Raw genomic sequence first — 22,554 nt, 5'->3', positions numbered from 1 at the left:
AATACACAGGAATCCTATTAATCAGTCACAATCTGCCTAAATGTACACAGGATGGGAGTGTACTGTTCTGAAATGAGTTATGTGGTCTCCATCCACTTCCTTATGGACAAATAACCCTGCTGCCAAATCCTCATTCCTGTGAGCACCAACTTAGCCCACTTTGGGATGGTTTCAGCAAAGAGATCATAAGTTTGAATGCATAGCGACACTAGCAGTAAGCTGCTTTTCATCCCACCCAGGTCTGTAACTTTTGAAAATCTGTCCTTTTTCTTTTTGTCCGAACAGTCTGAGCTGTCATTCATGTCTTCATCATCTCATGTCCTGATTTATACTAGTGCCTCCTTTCATGACTCTGAGTCTCCCATCACTGTCAGGCAGTCCATTCAGAATTTATTTACTGTGATATCATCAGTTTCCCTCCTTCATTCATGTGTCACACCCTCTTGTACAGTACTAATTTTGTTCTGATTGTTAATGCTTCTCACAACTGAGCTCCTCCTTATTTGTTTGCTCTTCTCTGTCTGTGAGGTGTCATTGAGATGTCCCTCCATCTCCTCTGTTTGATCAGTAAAGCCAGCCTCTTGCCCAACATCTCAGCTCTTTCTTCCACTTTGCCATTCACATATGATCCTGTTTCATGCCCTTCCTCAGTTTTGTCTTTGCTGCAATGCCTACAATATATTAACCATCTGATAAGAGTTATGGACTGCCTGATGTAGCCAGTAGATCCTTATGCTGTTGTTCTTGCACCTTGTCTTGGTAGAAAACTCCTCAAGGTAAGGACTGGTTCCTAACTTTTTTTAAAGTCAAGGTACCTCTCATTAGACTTGAGGCACCCCATGGAAAATGCCATCTCTTAGTTTTTCACTTATTTTGGCTATAGAAAAAAATAGAGAAATTCTTCTGTTACAAAGAACTCAGAAAAAACACAACAGGTCAGCATGTTTTAATACTATGGAATTCTATTTGAAATTCCTGAGTTTAGTTTATTAATCTATTTGTACATCTAACAGTACTAACATTGTATGACATCCTGTAGAACCCTTGAAAAGGATCCCAGCATGCCGTGGCACCTGGGTTGAGAATTACTAGTCTATAGGAACTATTAAGACTACAAATGTATGCAGAATGGCTTCCACAAATGTTTGTCCTGGAGTTGCTTCAGATTTGGGTTTCATATTTATTTTCTCTGAACTTGTCCACCCAGAAAGATCCCATGCACTTCCAGAGTGATTCATGAATATAATAAATACCCACAGAGAAGAGCTGTCCCCTGTACAAAAAAAATGCAGTTACCAGAAATAACTGTAAGGAATGCTGGATCACTACAAAGTAGAAATCTTATCTTGGTAGGTCCTGAACTTTGACTGGCATGGACTTGTACTGCCAGTACCACTTTCTCAAAGAATCTGAAGTCTAGCATATTTGAAGGAAATGATAGGCCTGAGCCCAAATTCTTGTACCAAAGAGCTCCAAACTTTAGAGAAGTTTGCATTTAAACTTTAACTTCATACCTGGGTCTGAAAAATAGCTGAGCTAATTGGGGAATAGGAGATCAGGATTACAGATACTGTGATTGGGCCCACCACCTTGGATTTTGATATGAGGAAATAATAACAATTATGGTTAAAAACAAAGGCTTCAGTAAACACACACAAAAGGGGAAGAGAGAACAGTCCTGCTGCTTCTGAAAGCCAAAGGGAGCAGGATAGTTCACTATACAGTGCTGTGGCTAACAAAGGGGAATTACTTGGGCTGCTTGTTTTTTCTTAAAAAACAATGGACATATGCATAATATGCCCTCAGAAATTTGTTCACTACACAACATTTCAAATGTGAATCTACTGACTTCAGAGTCATTTCCAGTAACCACAAGATAGACCGGTTTCCATGGCAATGACAGACTAAATATGGAAGGCTAAAGTTGCATTGGATGTGTCATTCACATCCTTTCGATAAAGCATTCCCAACAAATTGCTGTACACCTGCGCCTAGGTTGGCAGCAGGTGTGTGAGGCTAGTAAATGAAAATGTGGAAATGAAGGTTCCTTTTCAATTATAAAGGATCAAAGTTTTTATTAGCTTCCTCAGTTAAAAGCCCATGTTCTTTTTTGAGTCATTTGTTTGAGAATTGTACATGGACTGTAAGTTAATAGCCATTTTTTCCACTTTTACTTGCTAGGTATTAGCAAGGAGAACAGCCTGAATACCCAGTGGGAGATGGTAAATAGTGGTGATATGGTCTAAAATATTATTAGAAATCAAATTACTTTTCACTAATAACAGACCCAGCAGCTGCTTCTAATCCTAAAGCTGGCACAAATTGCTGTTCTGTCAAATAAAACTCTTTAGAATCTGATACTTTTATGACTTCCAATGCTTTGGGTTTAAATCCAGCTGTGAAAACTGCTGCCTTAAGCTGCACAGTTAATTTATTCTTTTAATGTAATCAGAATATATTAAGTATGTTAAAGGTAGCATCTTAGCACATACCACTTCATGCTACAGGCTCAAGAGTACTTTTTAACTGTTGTAGAGTTTGTGTGTTTCAGAGCACATTTTTGGGCAGGGTCCCCTTTGCATTTTGTTGGAAATATTTGTTAATGAAAAATACACGGAGATAACTAGAAAACTGTCTTCTAACTGATTTATATCCTGTCATTCCTCTTCTATGGGCATTTTTGTATAGGTCCACCCTGACACTGTGTTCCTTCCCTCCTTTTCTGTGACACAACTTTTTACCATTAAGGATCTGGCAACAGTATCAATCACTGTGCCAATATGATAATCATCTTTTAAATACTTCCCTAATTTGAGACCTGGTTTTGGTTGTGCGTATTAGTTACATCTTTGAGCACAGTGAGAATACAATAGTGTTTTAGTGCATGGAACCACATTTATGGCTCATTATCAGGTCTTTATGAGTAACAACATCCCCTTTTCAGTTAGCAGTTGCATTTTTAATTAGTCATTTATTTTACTTCAGATTTTGTTGTAATTTTTCTGTGTCTGTTTACAACACCAAAGCAGTTCTGGCAGAAAGAATAATTTCTGCATGATGCTGACTTCAGGAGTGTTTTTCTGATATGCCCATACCTGGAAAACATTAACGGTTAGGATTACTGACATGTATAACAACCATACACATTTATGTATCAAAATAAAGTTCTACTACTCGCTCCATAGCTTCATCTTTGTGGGAGGGGATTCAGATGGCTCCTAAAGGTAGGTGGAGGATGTTTTTGCAACCTCTAATTAACTAGATACTCATGACATCCAGAACTTGTTTTTGCCTGGTAATTTCTTCCTTAAAGACCTCTTCATAAAGCATACAAGAGTAAAGTAGTATAATGATCTTTCATTAAATCATAACTCAGCAAATGTTTAATTACTGTGTTTAGAGGAAGGAAAAAAACAACTGTCGTGATATTATTATGCTTCCAGGCCTCCCTGCAACAATTATATCCAGAGCAGAGTCAGGTGCTTATAAATTTTAAGTCTAGTAATTGATATGAGTTTTGTTTAAGAATGTCTTGTGTTGTTGTTGAAAACCCTGCTTGGACAAAATACTTGCAACTGCATGCATTACTTGGACAAAATACTTACAACTACATGCATTACTCCTGGTGGCTGAAACCATATAAAAGTTACTGGAACAGTTTACATGACCTCTTTTCAACATGTGATTAGTTAAAGATTTGGTTTTTAAGGTTATAATGTGGTGAAAGAGACCCAGGATAAAAAATTATGTGCTCTACTTGTTTAACTTTCACATTCCCAGCATTGTTTTATATTTTTATGTAAGAATTACCTGCTGGGTGGCTGAAGGTTTTTGTAAGATAACTTATATATCACAGATTTATTTGAACTGAAAGTTTGCTTGTTTACTCAACCTGAGTTAATATATAACTATGGTAATGTAGGACATGTAGTGGTAGTCACTGAAACCTTTACAGATATTTTTGTAAGTACAGAAATCAACATTACCATGATCTTTGCTGTATTCCCTGTATGATACTGCTGACAGTAACAGCTGTGTTGATAATAGCATAAATACTGAAGTAACAATATCTTCTTACAAAGGCATTTATAAAGATTTTGGTGGTAGCTGCAGTAGAAGCAGGAGAGCGGGAGAATTTGGGCTTCAATGCCTCATTGTAGTTCAGTAACAGCTGTCACTTGGCTTCCTTCTGAGGGTGAATTTACAGTACTTTTTTGATCTTCAAAGGAATTTTCCAGTAAAATTAAATATTCAGATAAAAACAAATTAAGGAGCAGTGTACCTCTTTAGTTAATTCTTCATTTGAAGAATGGAAAATACATATTATACATATATATACAATATTCTTTTTTGTTGTTTAAGATTTAATGTTATTGTTGATGTAGATCACACCATGTTCCTTTCTCTCTCCACCCCCTACAGTTTTAGTGGAGTAAAAGTTCAGTGACCTTCAGCAATCAGAAGATCTTTTTCTGGCAAATAACCAAGAAAAAGATGGGCAGTGATTTTTTGAAAGGGAATAACTTTTGTCCAGGGTTATACATAACAGCTGCTTTGTAGACCTTTAAAAAAATGCTTTACCAGAATAAGCAGCACATTACATTGACCTGGCTCTATAGCATCTGTATAGATCGGGCACTTCAGTGGGGCATTTTGGCACTTCTATCTAATAGCTGGTTCAATCGGCTTTTAGATAAAAGCACCAGAAATGCCCCACTAAAGCGCCCAATCAGCATTACAGATGTTGGGAGAGCCAGGTCCAGCTAACGTGCTGCCTTTCCTGGGCATGCACGGGGCTCGGCGCAGGGGCACACAGAGTTTAAAATAAAGCGCCATTGTTTTTTAATGTTTGCAAGGAGCCAAAATTATTTAGTATTATGCATGTGCCTTCAGCTTTATGGAATGATGAATTTCACACTTCTGGTTTAAAAAACAGCTAAATTTTTGCTTAATACCTCTTGCTTTTCCGTTTAAAATAGATTGAACAAATGAGGAACGAGCTACTTCAGGAAAGAGCTACAAAACAAGATTTGGAGTGTGACAAGATTTCATTGGAAAGGCAGGTAATAACTGCAGTTCTGCCATCATCTCCCCTGATCCCATAGCTAAGCAGAATCGGTGCTTTTATTGGGAGCCTGCAAGCAGTATGCAAGACAAGGAAGTGGTGCTGGTGATTCACTAGCTGGTACTACCCCAACATGATGTGCTTGGAGATACTAACAGGCTTGTGAAGAGACAAAAAAGTAAATTTCTCACCATCTGTGGTCATTAAAGATTCCAAGGCACTGTCATAAGAATCAAAATATATTTGCATTGTTCAGCTCTGTATATACATTCTTCCTCTCTCATATTCCCTGCATTTTCAGCTGAATAGAGCTGTCACCACTTTCATGTCCTGATCATGTGTATCGTACAGTGCTGTGCAATTATTCAGCTCCTGCTTTCATCTCAGAGGTGCAGGATTCCTATGCTGTGTACAGTCTGCCTGTAGGTTTTGGGATCTCTTGGAACTAATAAATATAACATTTTTATAGAATTGTTAGCATAAGGAAAGTGAGCTTATAGTGATATTGACTGGTTTTAAGACTAAATAAGGAAAAGCTATTAAAAATAATGTCAGCCACATTAGATATAAAACTTAGTAGCATGACTAAGGCATGGCAACTAGAGGAACTGCCAGCTTGGTGGAGTGGGCAACAAATTAATAGTTGTCACTTCAGACACAATTGTGCCGACAGCATGTTGGCAACTAGATGTCGCTGCTGCCTCCATGTGTCACTGCTGCCCTCTGTGCCCTGCTGACTTGTTATGCCTCTGATCAAACCTTCATCATATTTAAAAAGAAAATACTTTTAAAGAAATAAACAAATAATAATAACATGATTGTAAAATAGAAACCTGCTGTTGCCTACATGTTTATCAGACAGTTGAAAGTGTATTAAATATATTTGATAATACACTGTGATGGTGGTGATAATGATAATGCCTAGCTTTTCTGTAGCACTTCTCAGTCAAAGACCCCAAAACACTTTATAAAAGCATCATTATACCTGTTTTAAGAGATGGGGAAACTGAGGTACCGAGAGAACTGACTCCCCCAAAGTAGGTTAGTGGTAGAGCCAAGAATAGAACCCATGTTGATTGAGTCCTTACTGCCTGTTAAACAGGTAGAGTATAAAAACCAGATGCAAACACCAAAGCTAGGTGCCCTGGACCTTTTGGGTCTGTACAGAAGTGCTCTGTGCACATTTTATAGCACTGTAATTTAGAGCACTTTTTATAGCACTGTAAAGTTACAACACTCTTAAACATGACAGAAGTACAATGTTTGGTGGGGTGAGGGACCTCTAAGCCTCCCTGCACTTTCCAGGCTGGGTGGCAGGGGGTGTTCCACAGCCTCTTGGGGCTTCTCCACTGGTCAGAAATTTGACCAGCATCCAGAAGTTATTTAAAGTGCTGTAGGTTGCTAAAGTGCTGTAAAATACAGTGCTTCAAATTTAATACCTCATTTAACAAGGGTTAATTTAAAGTGCTGTACCCATTATTAAAGTGCAGTAAAGCTGTGTACTTCTGTTAAATTGCGGTGATATAGTACTTTAAATAGCAAAAAAAGCAACTTCTGTACGCTCCCTTTAGTCCCACTTATTCATGAAAAGCAACATGCTTTTCTAAAACTCTGTTAGACATCAACTCAGAAATAACTTTAAAGGGAAGACTGCCACCTGCTGATATCCCCAAAGATACTCCCATTATAGGCCAGTCTCGTAACTTCAGAGAGATGAAGTCACTGGAGAAGGAGGTATAACCATTTTTATCATTACCAGGGATCCAGGTTTTCAAAAAATGTGGATTTTCCCTTTTACCTGAGAAAAACACTGATTTTTCATTTTAACAGTGAAACACACAGATTTTCCATTTTTGCAAAGAGCTCTCTGCAGGCTGTCAGAGTTCCAGCCTGCAAGGGGCTGGGGGGAACAGGAGGAGGGTGGTCAGGCAGGAGGCACCAAGTGCATGTGTGCACTCACACACGTGCATGGCTACTAGGGGTGTGCAAAGCAGGCCCTATTTGATTCAGATTTGGATTCAGCCCGAATCAGGGATATTGATTCGATTTGTTGATTTGGATCACTGTCCCTGATTTGATTCAGCCTAATCTGAATCTGAAGATTTGATGCTGATTCAGAGAATCAGCGATGCAGCCATAGACACAGCTTTAAAAGTTTTTTTTACATACCTTGAGGTACCAGCGTGGCTTGTGTTCACTGCTGTGTTGGGGTGGATGGAGTGTCCCATAGGAGCACAGAGGGGCCCTCCACATGCTTGGCGGCAAACCCGGAAGTAGATCAGAAGTACTCCCAGATCACTTGCAGGTCCACTGGGGAGCACACTGGGGTCCCCCACCATACACCCCCTGGCTTGGTGATCGGCCACAGGGGGCCCCTGGGTACCTCCCAGACCCAGAAGACACCAGTTGCTGAGCTGGGGGGGGTGGGGGGGGCAGTGCGGTGGTGGCTTCTGGTCTACTTCTGGGTCTGCTGCTGAGCACGCTGGGAAGCCCTGCGTGCTTCTGTGGGACACTCCATGCACCCCAGCATCACAGCACTCACAAACCCCTGCTACCTAGAGGTATGTAGAAAAAACATTTAAAGCTGTCTCTATGTCTGAATCTCTGAATCTTTCCGAATCTCTCTGAATTGATTTGGAGGGTTCCGATTCAATTCGGAGAGCTTAAAGGGTCCTCTAATTCGATTTGAATTTGGAGATTTGGCCACCAAATCGGGCTGAATCTCCACCAAATTGAATCAGGGACCAAAGCTTCACACAGTCCTAATGGCTACCAGGCAGCCTGGGTCCCACCCACTGGGCTGTGGAGGCCCTGGGGGAGGGCAGCAGGGCAGGGAGTGTAGCAGGGGGAGGACAACAGGGTAGGTGCCCCAGTCTGCACCTGCCCTGCGCACATCTCTGGGGGGCACGTGCCCCCTATTCCCTCCCCAGGAGTGTGCACAGTAGTGGGGAGCTGTCCTGAGCCCACAGTGGTCAACCCACATCCCGCCCACCCCCACAGGCTCTGCATGAGCTGTGCCACCTGCAGGAGGAAGCAGAGCCAGACTCTGCATTTTGCTCCACTGCAGCAGCTACCACCTCCTGTGGGCAGCAGCTGGGGCTCGGGTGCTGCTGCAAACTTGGGTCCCTGGCCTTATAGCCTTGACAGCTGGGGACCCCCTATGGCAGAGCTGGGCTGAACCTGCATCCTGGTGAGTGAAGAGGGCAGGGGGAGCTCTGAGTTTCCAGGATAAAAAACCCAAAATCAAATACCAAAATTTATAGGTATTTAGAATTTATTTCATTATAGTGATTGAGGCACTGGTAGGCTTCCAAATTGCTTTGAAATTGTAAACATTTCAAGAAAACATTGTGTTCAATTGATACCTATATATATATAGCAGTGTTTCATTTTAATTGTGGATTTTGGGGGTTTTATCAGAGAATTTGCTATATTTTTTTATCAGAGAAATTGCAATTTTTAAAATGAGAAAACCAGGATCCCTGATCATTACCCTACTTTTCACAGCTGATTTGTTTTTAACTTTTTGCAATAACAGAGGGAGTTCTTTAAGAGAACTCTGCCTTAGGTTGGCAGAATAGACATTTTGAAAACATATATCTTAACTGAATATTGCCTGTATGTTTGCATTCAAACAGTGTCCAAGAGCTTGAGTTTTGGATCATATGTCCTTCAGCATATGTTTGTAGCTCTCAAACAATATGCAGTCATAGTTTCTAATCCATAATTTTATTTTGCAATGTTGATGCTGACATATATTTCCCAGTGGTATCATATGTGAAAGAGTAAAGGTTTGTCAAAGCGAGAGAGGATACATAAATCCATGAAGAGTTTCTAGTGACAACATGAAAACTTAAAATGAAGCTTAAATGATTTTAGTCCAGCTGCTGAATATTTCCTTTTTAAATGTGAGGTTCCCAGAAGGGAAAAGAAAACCTCATGGAAAACAGATAGACTCATTTGGATTAAAGTGAGGATCTTTTTGTTTTCCCTGGGGTTAGTTAATATGATACCTTCACAGTTTATGGAACATAGAGTCTATTTTGGAATATGATGATCAGACATGAATACAGCATAATAATTAAGCTTCTAGATACTGTGTAGCAATGTTAGTCCTTCCAAGTAGTTAAGATATAAATAGATGGTACAGTTCATATTCTATTCTTTTTCTGAGATAAATGTCATGTTTGTCTTTTATTGTCTGCTCAAAACACCAAGTCTGACAAGTTTGCATTAGATTGTGGCTCACATGTTTCACAAAGCACCTTGAATTTCGGGAATTCAAAACATCATCTAATTTTCTTTCTGTTTGGTGCAACATTAACTTGTTATACCCCATGTTGAATGTCTGTCAGACCTATTGTCACAAGAAAAGAAGTGCTGTGTGAATGATTTATACCTTGTCTGGACAAATCATATGCCTTTTTTTTAATATGTATTTATGAATGGAAATGCTATCGCACTCCTGACTATAATGATGATAGTTATAGATATCACAGAAAGGTCAGCCACAGGGGAGTGGGGTGTAGGTATTTAGACAAAATGGCTGATGGCAGAGATTAATTCAACTGTAATGTGATTTAGAAAATACCAACCTATTTACAGAATGCTGAATAGAGGAGGGCCTCATACAGCCAAAGCTTCTAAAGTTTCTGGGGGCTTCAGGCCTACAGTTCCAACACCGACCTATTTCAGATTCTTAATCTTGATGAAAATCTCGTATTAAAAAAAAAAAAAAGAAAAAGAAAAAAAAGAAGTAAGTCGCTAAATGAAATCCAGCAATAGAGGCTGGATTTGCTATGGGCTAGCCAGCCCAACAAATACTTTCCTGGCTGATTTTGGGGGGGTTTTTGGTTTATTACTTGAAAAATGTTTTGCTTATTTAACTGTAAAAGCATCTTACCACCTCTGTGCTTCTAAGAGCACTCATTTATTGTTAATGTAGTGCTTGTGCTTGTTAATATGCTGATATGCAGTAACCAGGTGTGCTCTAATTCTAGAACAAAGATTTGAAAAGCCGAATCCTTCACCTTGAAGGCTCTTATCGGTCCAGCAAGGAAGGGCTTGTTGTTCAGATGGAAGCAAGGATCCTGGAGCTAGAAGAGAGACTTGAAAATGAAGAGAGGTAAAACAGGAACCAAAAGGGAGGTGTCTGCATGCATGTGTGGCATCATGCTAGTATGTAAATAGTTTTCAGGCCCATTCAATTCAAAACTTTTGACAAGTACTGAATTTATGTAACACGAATTTGGTTTTAAAGCAGACATTTTGGATGCTGCCTCTGATTGCTAAATCAATACAAAATAAAACTGGATATCACTGTATTAACTCTTGCACTGGGATGCCAACCTGACAGTGTAAGATATCTTTTGTTTTAATAAGTGCAACTATCAGCAGCAGTCACAGGAATGCCAGCTATAACAAAACATTTCCGTTTGCATATTACTTTCATGTTTGATTTGCAGTCAGAAGTGTTTCTTACCTTTTCAACTTTCTGAATGTCACTCTGGGGAAAAATAAATATGTATTTTCCTGCGTGTTTCTTGCTTTTGAACAAACTTTAGTCTGTTGCACTGACTCAGTACATCAAAGTAGATGCCACTGGTATTTATTATACACTTCAATATCACAAGAACAGGCTCAGAAGGATCTGGAATGATCCCAGCTACCATTTGTGTGTATCTGGATTCCTTTTAGGGATCGGGCTAATCTGCAGGTCAGCAATCGCAGACTTGAAAGGAAAGTGAAGGAGTTAGTGCTGCAAGTTGATGATGAACATCTCTCACTGACTGACCAGAAGGACCAGGTAGAGGGAAGAAGTTATATTTATTGTTATTGTTATTACTTAGATGTATATTTTGCCCTATCCAAAAGACTCAGAGCTGTTTACAATAAATAGAAAAAACAACAGCAATAGGATTCCCCAAATAACACCCCAGAACTTGAGAACCTGACTCCCCTCTCCCCCCAATCACAGTTTCCCTGTCTGAACCTGCACACAAGCAAACTCGCCAGTCAATCCCCTATGTTAACTGTCTCTAATGTTATCTCTATTAATATGAATCAGCATGAATTACATAGACAAGTACATTCAAAGCTTAGAATGCAGGTAACTGCTGATTTATTTTATTTTTAATGAACTCCAATTTTGAAAGAGTCTCTTATTCCCAATCCCATTGTGTCCCTGAACCTGGTAGAAATATGTGGGGAAAACACATATTTTCTTAGGTTTCTATGAAATATGTGGGGAAAACACTTAGGTTTCTCCTAAGGCTCTAGTGAAAATTAAGGTGTTTTATATAGGGCTGAATGCTCTACATGTACACTGCTCTAAACAGGGCTCTAAATGTTGTTTTTAACTTCATTAAGCATATTTCATTCTGTCATTAAAAAAATATTCCTACAAAGAATGTTGTCATGTTCCTGAAAGAATAATTTGCAGAAGTAATGTACATTACCATGTCATGTGACATCCTTATGGATTTCCTATGACACATTTCAGTGACATAACTCAAATAATCTGTATTCGGCTTAGTGAACAAGGAGGTGATGTTTTCCAGTGTCTACTGGGGCAGCAGCCTTCGCATCTTTGTTTTTTACAATAATTTTTTTAAACTGCTTTGATAATACATTTCTCGTCACCTGACTGTTCCCAAAGACTAATGTTTTGGACTCTCAAATACTGCTTAAGCACAGCTCTGGAAAAGTCCTGACTTTGGCAAAGCTGTGACTTCATTCCCTGACTCATGCATGCCGAAAGAATAATATTACTTTATCAAAATATTACTCTAATCTGCTGCTGCTTAAATATTTCAGCTGAGTTTGCGTTTGAAAGCAATGAAACGTCAGGTTGAAGAAGCTGAAGAAGAAATAGACCGACTGGAAAGTGCCAAGAAAAAGCTTCAGAGGGAATTAGAAGAGCAAGTAGACATGAATGATCAATTACAAGGACAGCTTACTGCTATGAAGAAGGAATTAAGGTGGGACTTTAAGACAAGCAGGTCCCTAAAATGCAAGGAAGTCCTACATCACTAATTGTTATGCATCAACGTGGTACTCACAGAATACTCATGCTAGATGAAAATTAAATAGCAATGAAAAAATTAAAGGCCTGTTTACATTTCCATTGAAAGCCATATTTTTCTTGACTCCCTACATGCTTTCCTTGACTCGCACACATTTAACCTGTGAGTGATCTTTTTCTTTGTCAAATTGTTTTAAATTGTGTTGTAGGATCCTGGAATACGCTAGTTCCATATGTGTGTGTGTGTATATACTCAAAACCATGTCCGTACTTACAAAACAACTGCCAATGTTCATCTTTTCTGCTCCAGTCCAGTAGGCTGGGACTCTTCACTGGTAACATAGGATGTGTCACAGGGAGAAGTTGCTTCAGGAGCAGAACTGGAAGCTACTCTGCAGCGGGACTTCTTGTCTGTAAACTCCCCTGTTCCCCTTCCAAGCACTGCATCTGCCTCCCTTACCTCCCAGTTTTCCTGAGTCTATGAGGCAAGTAGAGCTGTTGAAGTAGGGGGCAGACTTGTACTGTAAGAAAATGGAAGTGGCTGCTGGAACTTAGTATATTCACTGTATTTCACTTCAGAAGTGAACTTACTCATGGTAGAGGAGGGATTTATTCCTCTGTGTTTAGTTTTAAAAGTATTTTTTCACTTCAGCTGTTTTTTGGAGAGTGGCATTCTGGAGTTTCTCCTACCTGGACTTGAAAAACATTTACTATCTTGTTCTGATTATAAGGCAACATTTTTCCCTCTAAAAGAACCATTAAAATCTCACTTGACTGGAGGTCTCAGCCTATAATTGGAACAGTGAGTATTAGTCTGTAGAGCATATGACCCTGGTGGCACCCAACCATTGTGGCCCTTAAGGGTACCACTCAAGATCATTAGTTCTGCTGGCACTATGATAGAACAGATGACCCTGTGTGGCAACTCCAATGGCTGACCCTTAATGGTGCTACATAGGGTCATCTGTTTTGTCATAGTGACAGGCTCAGTTTGGGCTATGATGGCTAGGTGATGCACATTACCTCACTCCACAGTTCCCAGGGATCTCCATGGTCTGCTCCACTTGGGGGAGGTAAAAAGGAATTAATCCATCAACAAAAAGGTGGGAACTAAGAAGCCCTGTGAGCCCTGTGTCAAATTGAGGCTTTTGGATGTCTGACTGGTGTTAGGAAGCATTGGATCCCCAACTCACTCTGGGGCAGGCCATGCGATAGGTCACAACTGGAGCCACAGAACCAGAAGACAGGTGATCTGACAGGAAACTGAGGAGAACTGAATAGAGAGGCATGAATGAAATTTTATGCTGGAGACAACATGGTGAGGCCTAGGAAAATGATCTCTGGGGCAGAGGATGCTCCCATTTATTTATTTGTTTATTGGAGTCGGGAAGGAATTTTACCCCCTGGTCAGATTGGTACAGACTACGGGGGTTTTGGCCTACCTCTGTAGTGGGGGCCATGGCCCTCTACCTGGGATCCCTTGAGCATGTATTGACAACATTTTACAGAAGCAGGACATTGGCTGCCATAGTTCCCCAGCTTTACCTGTGGCAAATTAGGGTGTTATGTCTGTGTTGTGTCAGGATTGTCAGTAGTCTTATATAGACTTCAGATTATGGATTGTATAGGGTGATTTAGATAGGGATGATTCTGCTTCAGGCAGGGGGTTGGACTAGAGGAACTCTGGAGGGCCCTTCCAGCCCTACTTGTCTATGATCCTATGATTTATTTGTAATATTTTTAGTGTATTACCCACTGGGGCCTTTTCTTGGTTATTCAATCCTCTTTTGCAACTTTGTAAAGGCAATAGCAGTTCCAGGTCCTTATCTATAGTTAATTTATATTCAAGGAAAAAACTGTTTTGTCTTAAAATTGTACCCAAAGATGTGGGATCAACTCATGTGCAGGATATTATAATCAGAACAATATGGTCATATCAAGAGAAATTTAGAATGAGATCAATTTTATATGCTTCCTCTGGTAAACTTAGTACATATGTGGTATAACCATAATACAAATATTGTGTGTGCATGTGCGTGTGTGTGTGTGTGCATGTAGATGAATGATAGCATGTTATAGAATTAACAGCATGAATGAGGGCTGGCTGAAAAACTTAGCAATGCTGATCATCCCACATACCCCTTCCAGTATTCTGTATTTGTCATATGGAAATGATTTTAGCCATGTTTTAAGCATTTTTTCAAATGGTAGTGGTTACTCTTCATTATCCTCTAATTGAGATGTCCAGTGTCTTCATTAGAATCATAAAATCACAGAAAATTAGAAATGTAATTTCTAATTAGACCAGACCATGGGAGGTCATCTAGTCCAACCCCCTACTCAAAGCAGGACGATCCCCAATTGTATCATCCCAGCCAAGGCTTTGTCTACCTAGGTCTTAAAAGCCTCCAAGGATGGAGATTCCACAACCTCTCTGGGTTCCAGCCTGTTCCAGTGCTTCACTGCCTAGTAAGAAAGTTCTTCCTAATGTCTAACCTAAACTTCCCTTGCTGCAACTTGAAACCATTGCTCCTTGTTCTGCTTTCTGCCACCACTGAAAACAATCTAGCTCCATCCTCTTTGTAACCGCACTTCAGGTAGTTGATGGCTGGTATTAAATATCCCTCAGTCTTCACTTCTTCAGACTAAACCCCCCTCAGCCTCTCCTCATAAGTCACGTGCCCTAGCTTCCTAATAATTTCTTCTGTACTCTCTCCAATTTGTCTACATCCTTTCTGTACTGGGGGGCCCAAAACTTAACACGTACTCCAGATGTTACCTCACCACTGCTGAATAGAGGGGAATAATCATGTGCCTTGCTCCGCTGGCAACACTGCTACTAATGCAACCCAGTATGCCATTAGCCTTCTTCACAACAAGGGCACACCATTGGCTCATATTCAGCTTATTGTCCATTGTAACCCCTGGGTCCTTTTCTGCAGAGCTGGTGCACAGCCAGGCAGTCCCCAGCCTGTACCAGTAGATGGGATTGTTCCATCCTAAGCGCAGGACTTTGCACTTGTCCTTATTGAACCTCAGGAGATTTCTTATGTTCCAATCCTCCAATTTGTTGAGGTCTCTCTGAATCCTACCCCTACCCTCCAACTTATCCACTTCTCCCCCAGCTTGGTGTCATCTGCAAACTTGCTGAGGGTGCACTCCATCCTATCTTCTAGATCGTCGATGAAGATCTTGAACAAAACCAGCCCCACTACCAATCCTTTGTGCACTCCAGTTGATCATGGATGACAACTAGACATCAAGCCATTGACTACTACCCTCTGAACCAGATGATTCAGCCAGATTTCTATCCACCTTACAGCCCATTCATCCAAATCATACTTCCTTAGTTTGCTTGTGAGAATGTTGTGGGAGACCATATCAGAAGCTTGCTAAGGTCAAGGTACATCATGTCTACTCCTCTTCCTCCATCTACAGAGCCAGTTGTCTCATCATAGAAGGCAATCAGGTTGGTCAGGCATGACTTGCCCCTGGTGAATCCATGCTGAGTGTTCCTAATTCTCTTCTTTTCCTCCAAGTGCTTAGAAATTGACTCCTTGAGGACCTGCTTTATGATTTTTCCAAGGACTTTTCCTTGTCAAGCCCTGCCTCTAGCAGTCCTTTGACTGCAGTCCTACAGGTCTCTTCCAGCATTTGCTGTCCCTGTTCGCTCACTCGCTTGCTCCCTGGTCACTTGGGGAACCTTATCCTGAACCATAACTGGCCATGGCTCAGCAAAACATAGGAGACTTGATAACTTGACATAGATAACTTGACATTTGCAGGAATAAAAATACCGTATTCCCTCAAATACAAGACAAGTTTCTTCCCCCCCCCCCATCAGCATTTTATAATAACATATATATTTATAATAATTTTATAATAACATACAAGTAAACCTCATTAAATACATTTTCCATTGTTTTTTGTCTCTGCATTGTCTATCATGCATGCTAAAAGCAGCATGTGCTCAGCAGTGGAAACCAGCTATGGAGTCGATTAACTGGAGCAAACACTGAGCATGACTATATGGAGCAAGCATGCTGATGAGAAGTGTGTGTGTGTGTGTGTGTGTGTGTGTGTTTAAAAAAAAAAATGGACAGATGTTCCTTCTGCAGGGAACTGACACTAGGCCTAGAGGCACTGTAGTAACAAGCTGGCACTGGGAGGGCTGGAACCAACCCTGGCACGTTCCCATTGATGCCAAAAATGCTACATTTGATCTTTCCCAAAAGATTGAGATGCTGGGTTCTTTTTTTGGAAATATATATATAACTATACCTCTACCAACCTGTCTGACTGCTGTGGTTCTCTTGACAGTCCAAAATATACCTTTATAGTTGCACCATTCTTATTCCTGTTACAAAAACTGTGCCTGCATTCCCATTCACCCACACGCCCATCACTCTCACCTTTAACTGTCAGTTATGCAAAGGACTACCTCAGTGCCCTCTCTCATACCCTCTCTCTCCTTTCTTCCTCCCCCTTCCCAATTCCCCTGCCTGTTTGCCCAGTCCTTTCACTCATCGTTGTATTAGTCATTTCCATTGTCATTATCAATGCTCTTTTCAGAGGGCTCACCTCTGAACCATCTATGCTAGTTCCCTCTCTTCCATGTGATGTCTGCCATGGGAACCTACCACAAGGATAGCCTAGTGCAACCCATCCAAATTAGTGCCCACTGCATGCACTCCGCCTCAGCACTGACTCCGTTTCAAGTCATAGTGAGCCACTACATTGAATACATTTGACTTCCTCTTCACTCCCACAGCTGAGCTGTGCCTTTTTCCCCCATTTCCAATTATTCCTGTTTCTTCACCATCCTTGGCTGTCTGGCAAACATCACAAAACGGGGCCCCAGACAGTTCACCCAGAATCCCTCTGTTACCCTCTCCCATAGTCTGTTGCATAGGATTAATGTGGCCCTGCCCTTCAAAGGGTGGAGGGGGACCAGTTAGCTCCGGACCTGATCTGTATATAATTTTTTGGAGGATCCCAGGACTTGTGACAAGAACACCTGGTTCAAATCAAGTGTGTGGGGAGGGGTGCTAAATAACATATGAGACCATTTGTGGTGGGGTGGAGGGTATATAGCAGGGATGGGCAAAATGCGGCCTGTGGGCTAGATGCAGCCCGCCAGCACGTTCTATCCGGCCATCGGGGCCCCTAAAAAATTTAGGAAATTAATATTTATTTGCCCCTGGATGCCTGTCATGCGGCCCTTGATGGCTTGCCAAAACTTAGTATGGGGACCTCTGTCCGAAATAATTGCCTGCCCCTGGTATATAGAGTATACACACATACTGTGCAATGCTAAGCTGTGGGGTCACCATGGCTTGATATGCTGTTGACTCTGCTGGGGCCCAGCCCAATGAACTATAATCAGGGGTTTTCAACCTCTTTTGGTTGGTGTATCCCTGGCGGCCGATCAGGAAGTGGGGAGTCCCCCAGCACCCAATTGACAACCAGGCGGGGAGCATACCCCCACACATACCTCCAATTGACAACCCCTGAACTGTATGATAAGACATAAGCCTTTTGGCTTTAGACTAATATAGAAGTAGATACAAATGTACTGCTTAAAAGCATGTTTCTGTTCTACCTGTGCTAAAACTTGCAATCATTTCAAAAAAGGTAACGTGCATCAATTCTGGATGAGCTAAATCTATGAATACCTGTAATAATTTGACTACATTGTAAATTAAGTTTATTCCAAGGTAAGTGCTTTCAAATCTGCCCCATACTTCCAAGTGCTCAGAGAGAGCAGGGTCTGACAGTAAGGAGATGGGGAAAGGACTGGAGGGGGACAAAGGTGAGAAATTTATAATTTTTCCATATATCCAATCTAATTAATGGGGGCCTTATAGTCCGGTCATCTATTTGAGTAAAATTCATTATACTTCAATCTATTATCTGAGGGCCTTTGAGTTGAAAAGCAAATGCTGCATTCCATCGGGGAACTGGAACTCTCCCTTTTCCAAAGGTAAAGTTTCAGACACTGCTCTGCCAAGAAATTAAAATTAAAATCTAGTGTGGTCATGACCTTTTTATGCATTGAAAATCTCTTTGAAGAGCAGGGCTGAACCTTGCCTAGGTGTCATGCAGAAAAAGAGAGGGAGCATTTCTGAATGTTTGTAAAGTAACAGATATTTGAAACAGTTTAAAGGCTTGTGATGTTTGAATAAAAGTGCCATCTGCAGTAGATTAGCGTACAATTAAGATGGGTAAAGATGCAGAGCTATGTGGTAAATGCATTTATTTCATGGGTTTTACTGCACACCTGTGTTTGTATAAAGATACAATTTGAGAAAGAAACGAAACAAAACAAAACATACAGGTGTTAGTTTAGAAATTTAAGATTACTTTGAAACTCCTATCCTAGGTAATTTTATAAGTCTTTGACTTCCTTAAGAAACAGAGGCTCTAATCACATGCATGAGCATTCACCACTATTGTGTTATTCTTACAAGATCTATGTAAGTTTTATACAGTATTATTGCATTGATAGGTGCCCTATCTTTTTTTTTAGTAGGCGGAAGAAATCACCAAGTAAAATACTGACTGATTTTGATGAAGATGATGATTTCAGTACAGATGGAGAGAGTCTCTATGAAGCACCTTCAGGATATAAATTCTCAAAAGAAGATGACACAAAAAGCTAAAACTAAATTGAATGAGTGATTCTATGAAAGTAAGAGATGATTAGGTTAAACTGCAGATTTCAGAAACCTAATGGTTATAGAGATTTAAAATCTAAGAAATTTTACATTACTATTCATGCTTTGCCATTTTATTAAATCTTCATTGTGTAACATACAAAACAGGATGATAAAACTTCTTGAAATATGGTTGTGTACCTGCTACTGAAAACATTTATAATTGGAATGAAATTTCACATTGGACATGTAATTAATATACTGGATTAAAATTAGGAAAGGTAAAAGAAGAGCCATTTGAAAATTTATTCAAATTATTTTATAGTTTAAAGGATTTTTTTCATATAATTGAGGAAAACAGCATGCAGGGAATTATTTAATCATTGTAAGTAGGGGAAATGGTGTAAAGAATGTAAATATTTTAAACTAGACTTTTCTATTGACTACTCCAGTACCATTTTGTACAGTTTCAAACATTTTATAGATCAGTTTCATATGTAAAGTTCATAAATTTATATTAAGTATTGTATCGTTTTAACTAAAAAAAAAACTAATACATTTTATGCATTAGAGTAGGTTCACATCTCTCAAGGCAGAAAATATGGTCCAATTTTAAATTCAGTATAAATTTTACTATATGGATTCTACAAATTAGGGTATCTTGCAGGATTAGACAGTAAAATCTAAATCCTCTTTATTAACTTCAAAGGGAGCATCACTTCTCTGTGATGAGTAAGACATGGCCATGAGATTATAGTGACCTTTTGCCTATGAAGCCTTATGCCATTAATAGGGCTCAGTAAGAATTTCAATTTTTACTTTGCAACTTTCGTTCCCAAAACAGGGCTCAGCCTGCCTAATGCAGAACACTCTTGGCCTTCTCAACAGGGTGCTTGAGCACATACTTAATATGAATGAGTTGCAGAACGCTCTGCAGCTGACAGGACTGAGCTCTGACTTCAGGAAGAGTTCAAACTTACAGCCTGCAAGTTGATATATTTTGGACCTGCTGTTTAGTGCATATTCATGACGCTGTACAGTCTACAGCAATATGTGCAGGAAGTATCAGCCCTGCAACTGAGCTTGGAGACATGTAGTTTGCAATTTTTATAGGTTTTATTTTAAACTTGTTTTACACTTCATTGCTGTGTGAATTGTTGCATGTGTGATTTGTATCACTCCTCACTCCCTGGCACATATGCACATTTAACATCTTATGGAAATCTGTTGCCAAATAATTAATTTGGTAACAAGCCATAGCTAAGTTCTCTGATTAACAACTTTTTTCACATGATCTATATAAGTAAGCTCTTCTCTGTTGAGTGGACCAAATAATCATTTCTTCTGATATAGTTCTGCAATTATTACAACCTGGCGATGTTAAGATCTTTGCTCCTACAAACTTACCTAGTGAAGAGACTAAATTTAGCAGTTCTGCAAGTGAGGCAGCTATCTATATTTAAAAGAAGCAGGGAAAGCAGAAGTCTTGAGTAAGGAAATATTACATCTGCTCTAATGCAAAATGAAACTACCATAATCCAGAACCTACCAGTTTCACTGTGAAGGCACAGCAGTCTTTCCATACGTTGAAAATTGCAGGATCAGTATTTCTATCATCACCTCAAGCTTGATTTTTTTATAGCATCTGAAATTTATAGGAAATAATATTAATTTAGTAGCTATTGCTTATCTCAGAAACTTCTACATGCTTTCCAGTTAGTTTGTTTCTGACTTTTACAAAGTTATTTCTTTTCCATATTTTCCACTGTACTGCTTTGCTAACGTTAAAAAAAAGCAACTGGAAAAACTGCACTATGTTGTATTGACAATCATCAGATAACCTGTTGTGATTTTGTTTTGTTTTATTTGACATGATTTAACTTTAAACAGCTATTTTGTAATTCTCATTTTTGTTCCAGCATTCTGTCTTAACGCTCATCAATTACTATTCTTTTAAGCCATTGGGAAAAAGCTCCGTTAATATTGCAGCTACCTCCAGGTACACTAAACTGTAAACAAATAAATAAATCGTATCAGCCAAACTCATCTATTTCCACTTTGTATAGTGTGCTGAAGTTGACTTAGTGTTTGAATATCATACTACAGAATGAGTGTTCAAATCTAGAAAAAAACATCTGGAAAATGTTACTGTTACAGGTTAAGTTTCTATGTTTCCTTCCTTTTGGAAAAGTGGTTCCTTCCTGAAAAGTACATGTAAAATCTAAAAAAACCCCTCAGAACAAAACAAAAAACCTCACTGACTTGTATTTACACAAAACTGAAGTAGAAGAAAGCTAGCTTTATTTGAGACTCTTATAGGTAGGAGACCTGTCTGGAATATACAGTTTTATTGGAGATCTAGATATAGTGACATTTACACTTCCCCTCTACAGAAAGATCTCCTATTCCATTAACAGTAACAGTTAATTGGCAGATTAACAGTAACTTTAGTCCACACACAGTGTTAATGCGCTTTATATCCAAGATGGGATAGAGAAGGAATTTTTGGCTGCTTAAAAAAATTAATTTGCAAATGAAATGCAAATAACTACTGATATGATTCACAGACAAGTATCACTCATGTATCAAGGGATTGATCCTATTCTGTTAGCACTATAATGAAAGCTACTCTGTGGGCACATTTACACATGTGCATTTATTGCATAGTAACAGTAAGTACTGCGCAGTACAGGCACAGATCTGTCCATACACACACCGTTATTGCGCAGTAAGATGTCTGTATGTGAGTTACTGCACAGTAACTAATTGGGCATCATGCAGGTATCAAATTTGTGCTCAAGTTGGTGTAAATTGCCATATTTACTGTGCACGTGTAGATTGCGTGCCCGCATTGCATAGTATTTATATACTACAATGCTTACCTTCTTACACAGGGGTTGGGCAGTAGGGTTGGGGGACTGTCTAGTCAGGGTCAAGCCTGAGCCTGGTTTATCTTCTTAGCTTATCTGTTTATCTTCTCACACCTCACTGCACCCTTCAAAGGATCTGGTGACACCCCAGGATGGCCCTGGCACTGTGGATGAGAATCACTGCCATAACCAGACTGAAAGTACATGATAATAGAAAGTGAGCAAAGAAGCCTGATCTTGTGAGGCATATAACCCAAGAGATTCACACCAGCATCAGAAATTTTCATGGCCAATGCAAACTGATTTTTTTGAATGATGAGCTTTCAAGCCTTCCCATCAACCCTTATACTCTCCCCTCTCACAAACTAAATAAACCCAGACCAAGTCAGTTTTTGTCACAACTTCATGTTCTGGTGACTTAGACTGTGTAAACATGGTCAAATTATTTGGGAGAATTCTCCTGGATTTGTTTTCCTGTTAGAAAAGCTTACCCAGAGACACCTGAATAGACATTCATAAGCCAAGCCCCTGAAGAGCAGAGAGCTTATAGCATTGATGCTTCACAGCCAGCTCTGATTGGCTGACCCAGACTGCTCAGGATTATCCTGTGTCTCCCTGCAGAACAATGTGGGGATTGTGAAGGGGGCATGTTCTGCTTTCTCAGAGCAATAGAGTCCAGCAAATGGCATACTGTCTCCCAGGATTGAGGGAAGCAAAGTGGGATGCTGGAGAACTATTTTATGGCTTCTCTCACCTATAGATATTTGCTCTCTCCCACAAGAGAAACTCTTGAGTTATTTTTCCCCTTGTTGTTCTCAAGTTATTTTTCCCCTGGAGCAGCCATTTATGCCCCGGGAGAAAAATCCTGAACATCCATACACTCTCCCTTTCTATTTGGAGAGCAGCAACTCTCTCAGGAAAAACTGAATGTCTCTATGC

General features: G+C 39.9%; 1 protein-coding gene across 1 annotated transcript; it reads left to right on the top strand.

Annotated features, from left to right (window-relative positions):
• Positions 1 to 4,960: 4,960 nt before the first annotated feature.
• LOC102377194 (cingulin-like protein 1) lies at positions 4,961 to 20,781 on the top strand. Its single transcript, XM_025210550.1, has 6 exons — positions 4,961 to 5,063; positions 10,066 to 10,190; positions 10,763 to 10,871; positions 11,882 to 12,045; positions 18,619 to 18,780; positions 20,665 to 20,781. Exons 1-5 carry the CDS (start codon positions 4,989 to 4,991, stop codon positions 18,749 to 18,751), a joined length of 606 nt encoding a protein of 201 aa, XP_025066335.1. The 5' UTR covers positions 4,961 to 4,988; the 3' UTR covers positions 18,752 to 18,780; positions 20,665 to 20,781.
• Positions 20,782 to 22,554: the final 1,773 nt, after the last annotated feature.

The sequence above is a fragment of the Alligator sinensis genome, unplaced genomic scaffold, assembly GCF_000455745.1.
Source record: "Alligator sinensis unplaced genomic scaffold, ASM45574v1 scaffold311_1, whole genome shotgun sequence".
Classification (NCBI taxonomy): Eukaryota; Metazoa; Chordata; order Crocodylia; family Alligatoridae; genus Alligator; species Alligator sinensis.
Note: the sequence above shows the minus strand (reverse complement) of the source record. Positions and strands in the feature narration are given on the sequence as shown.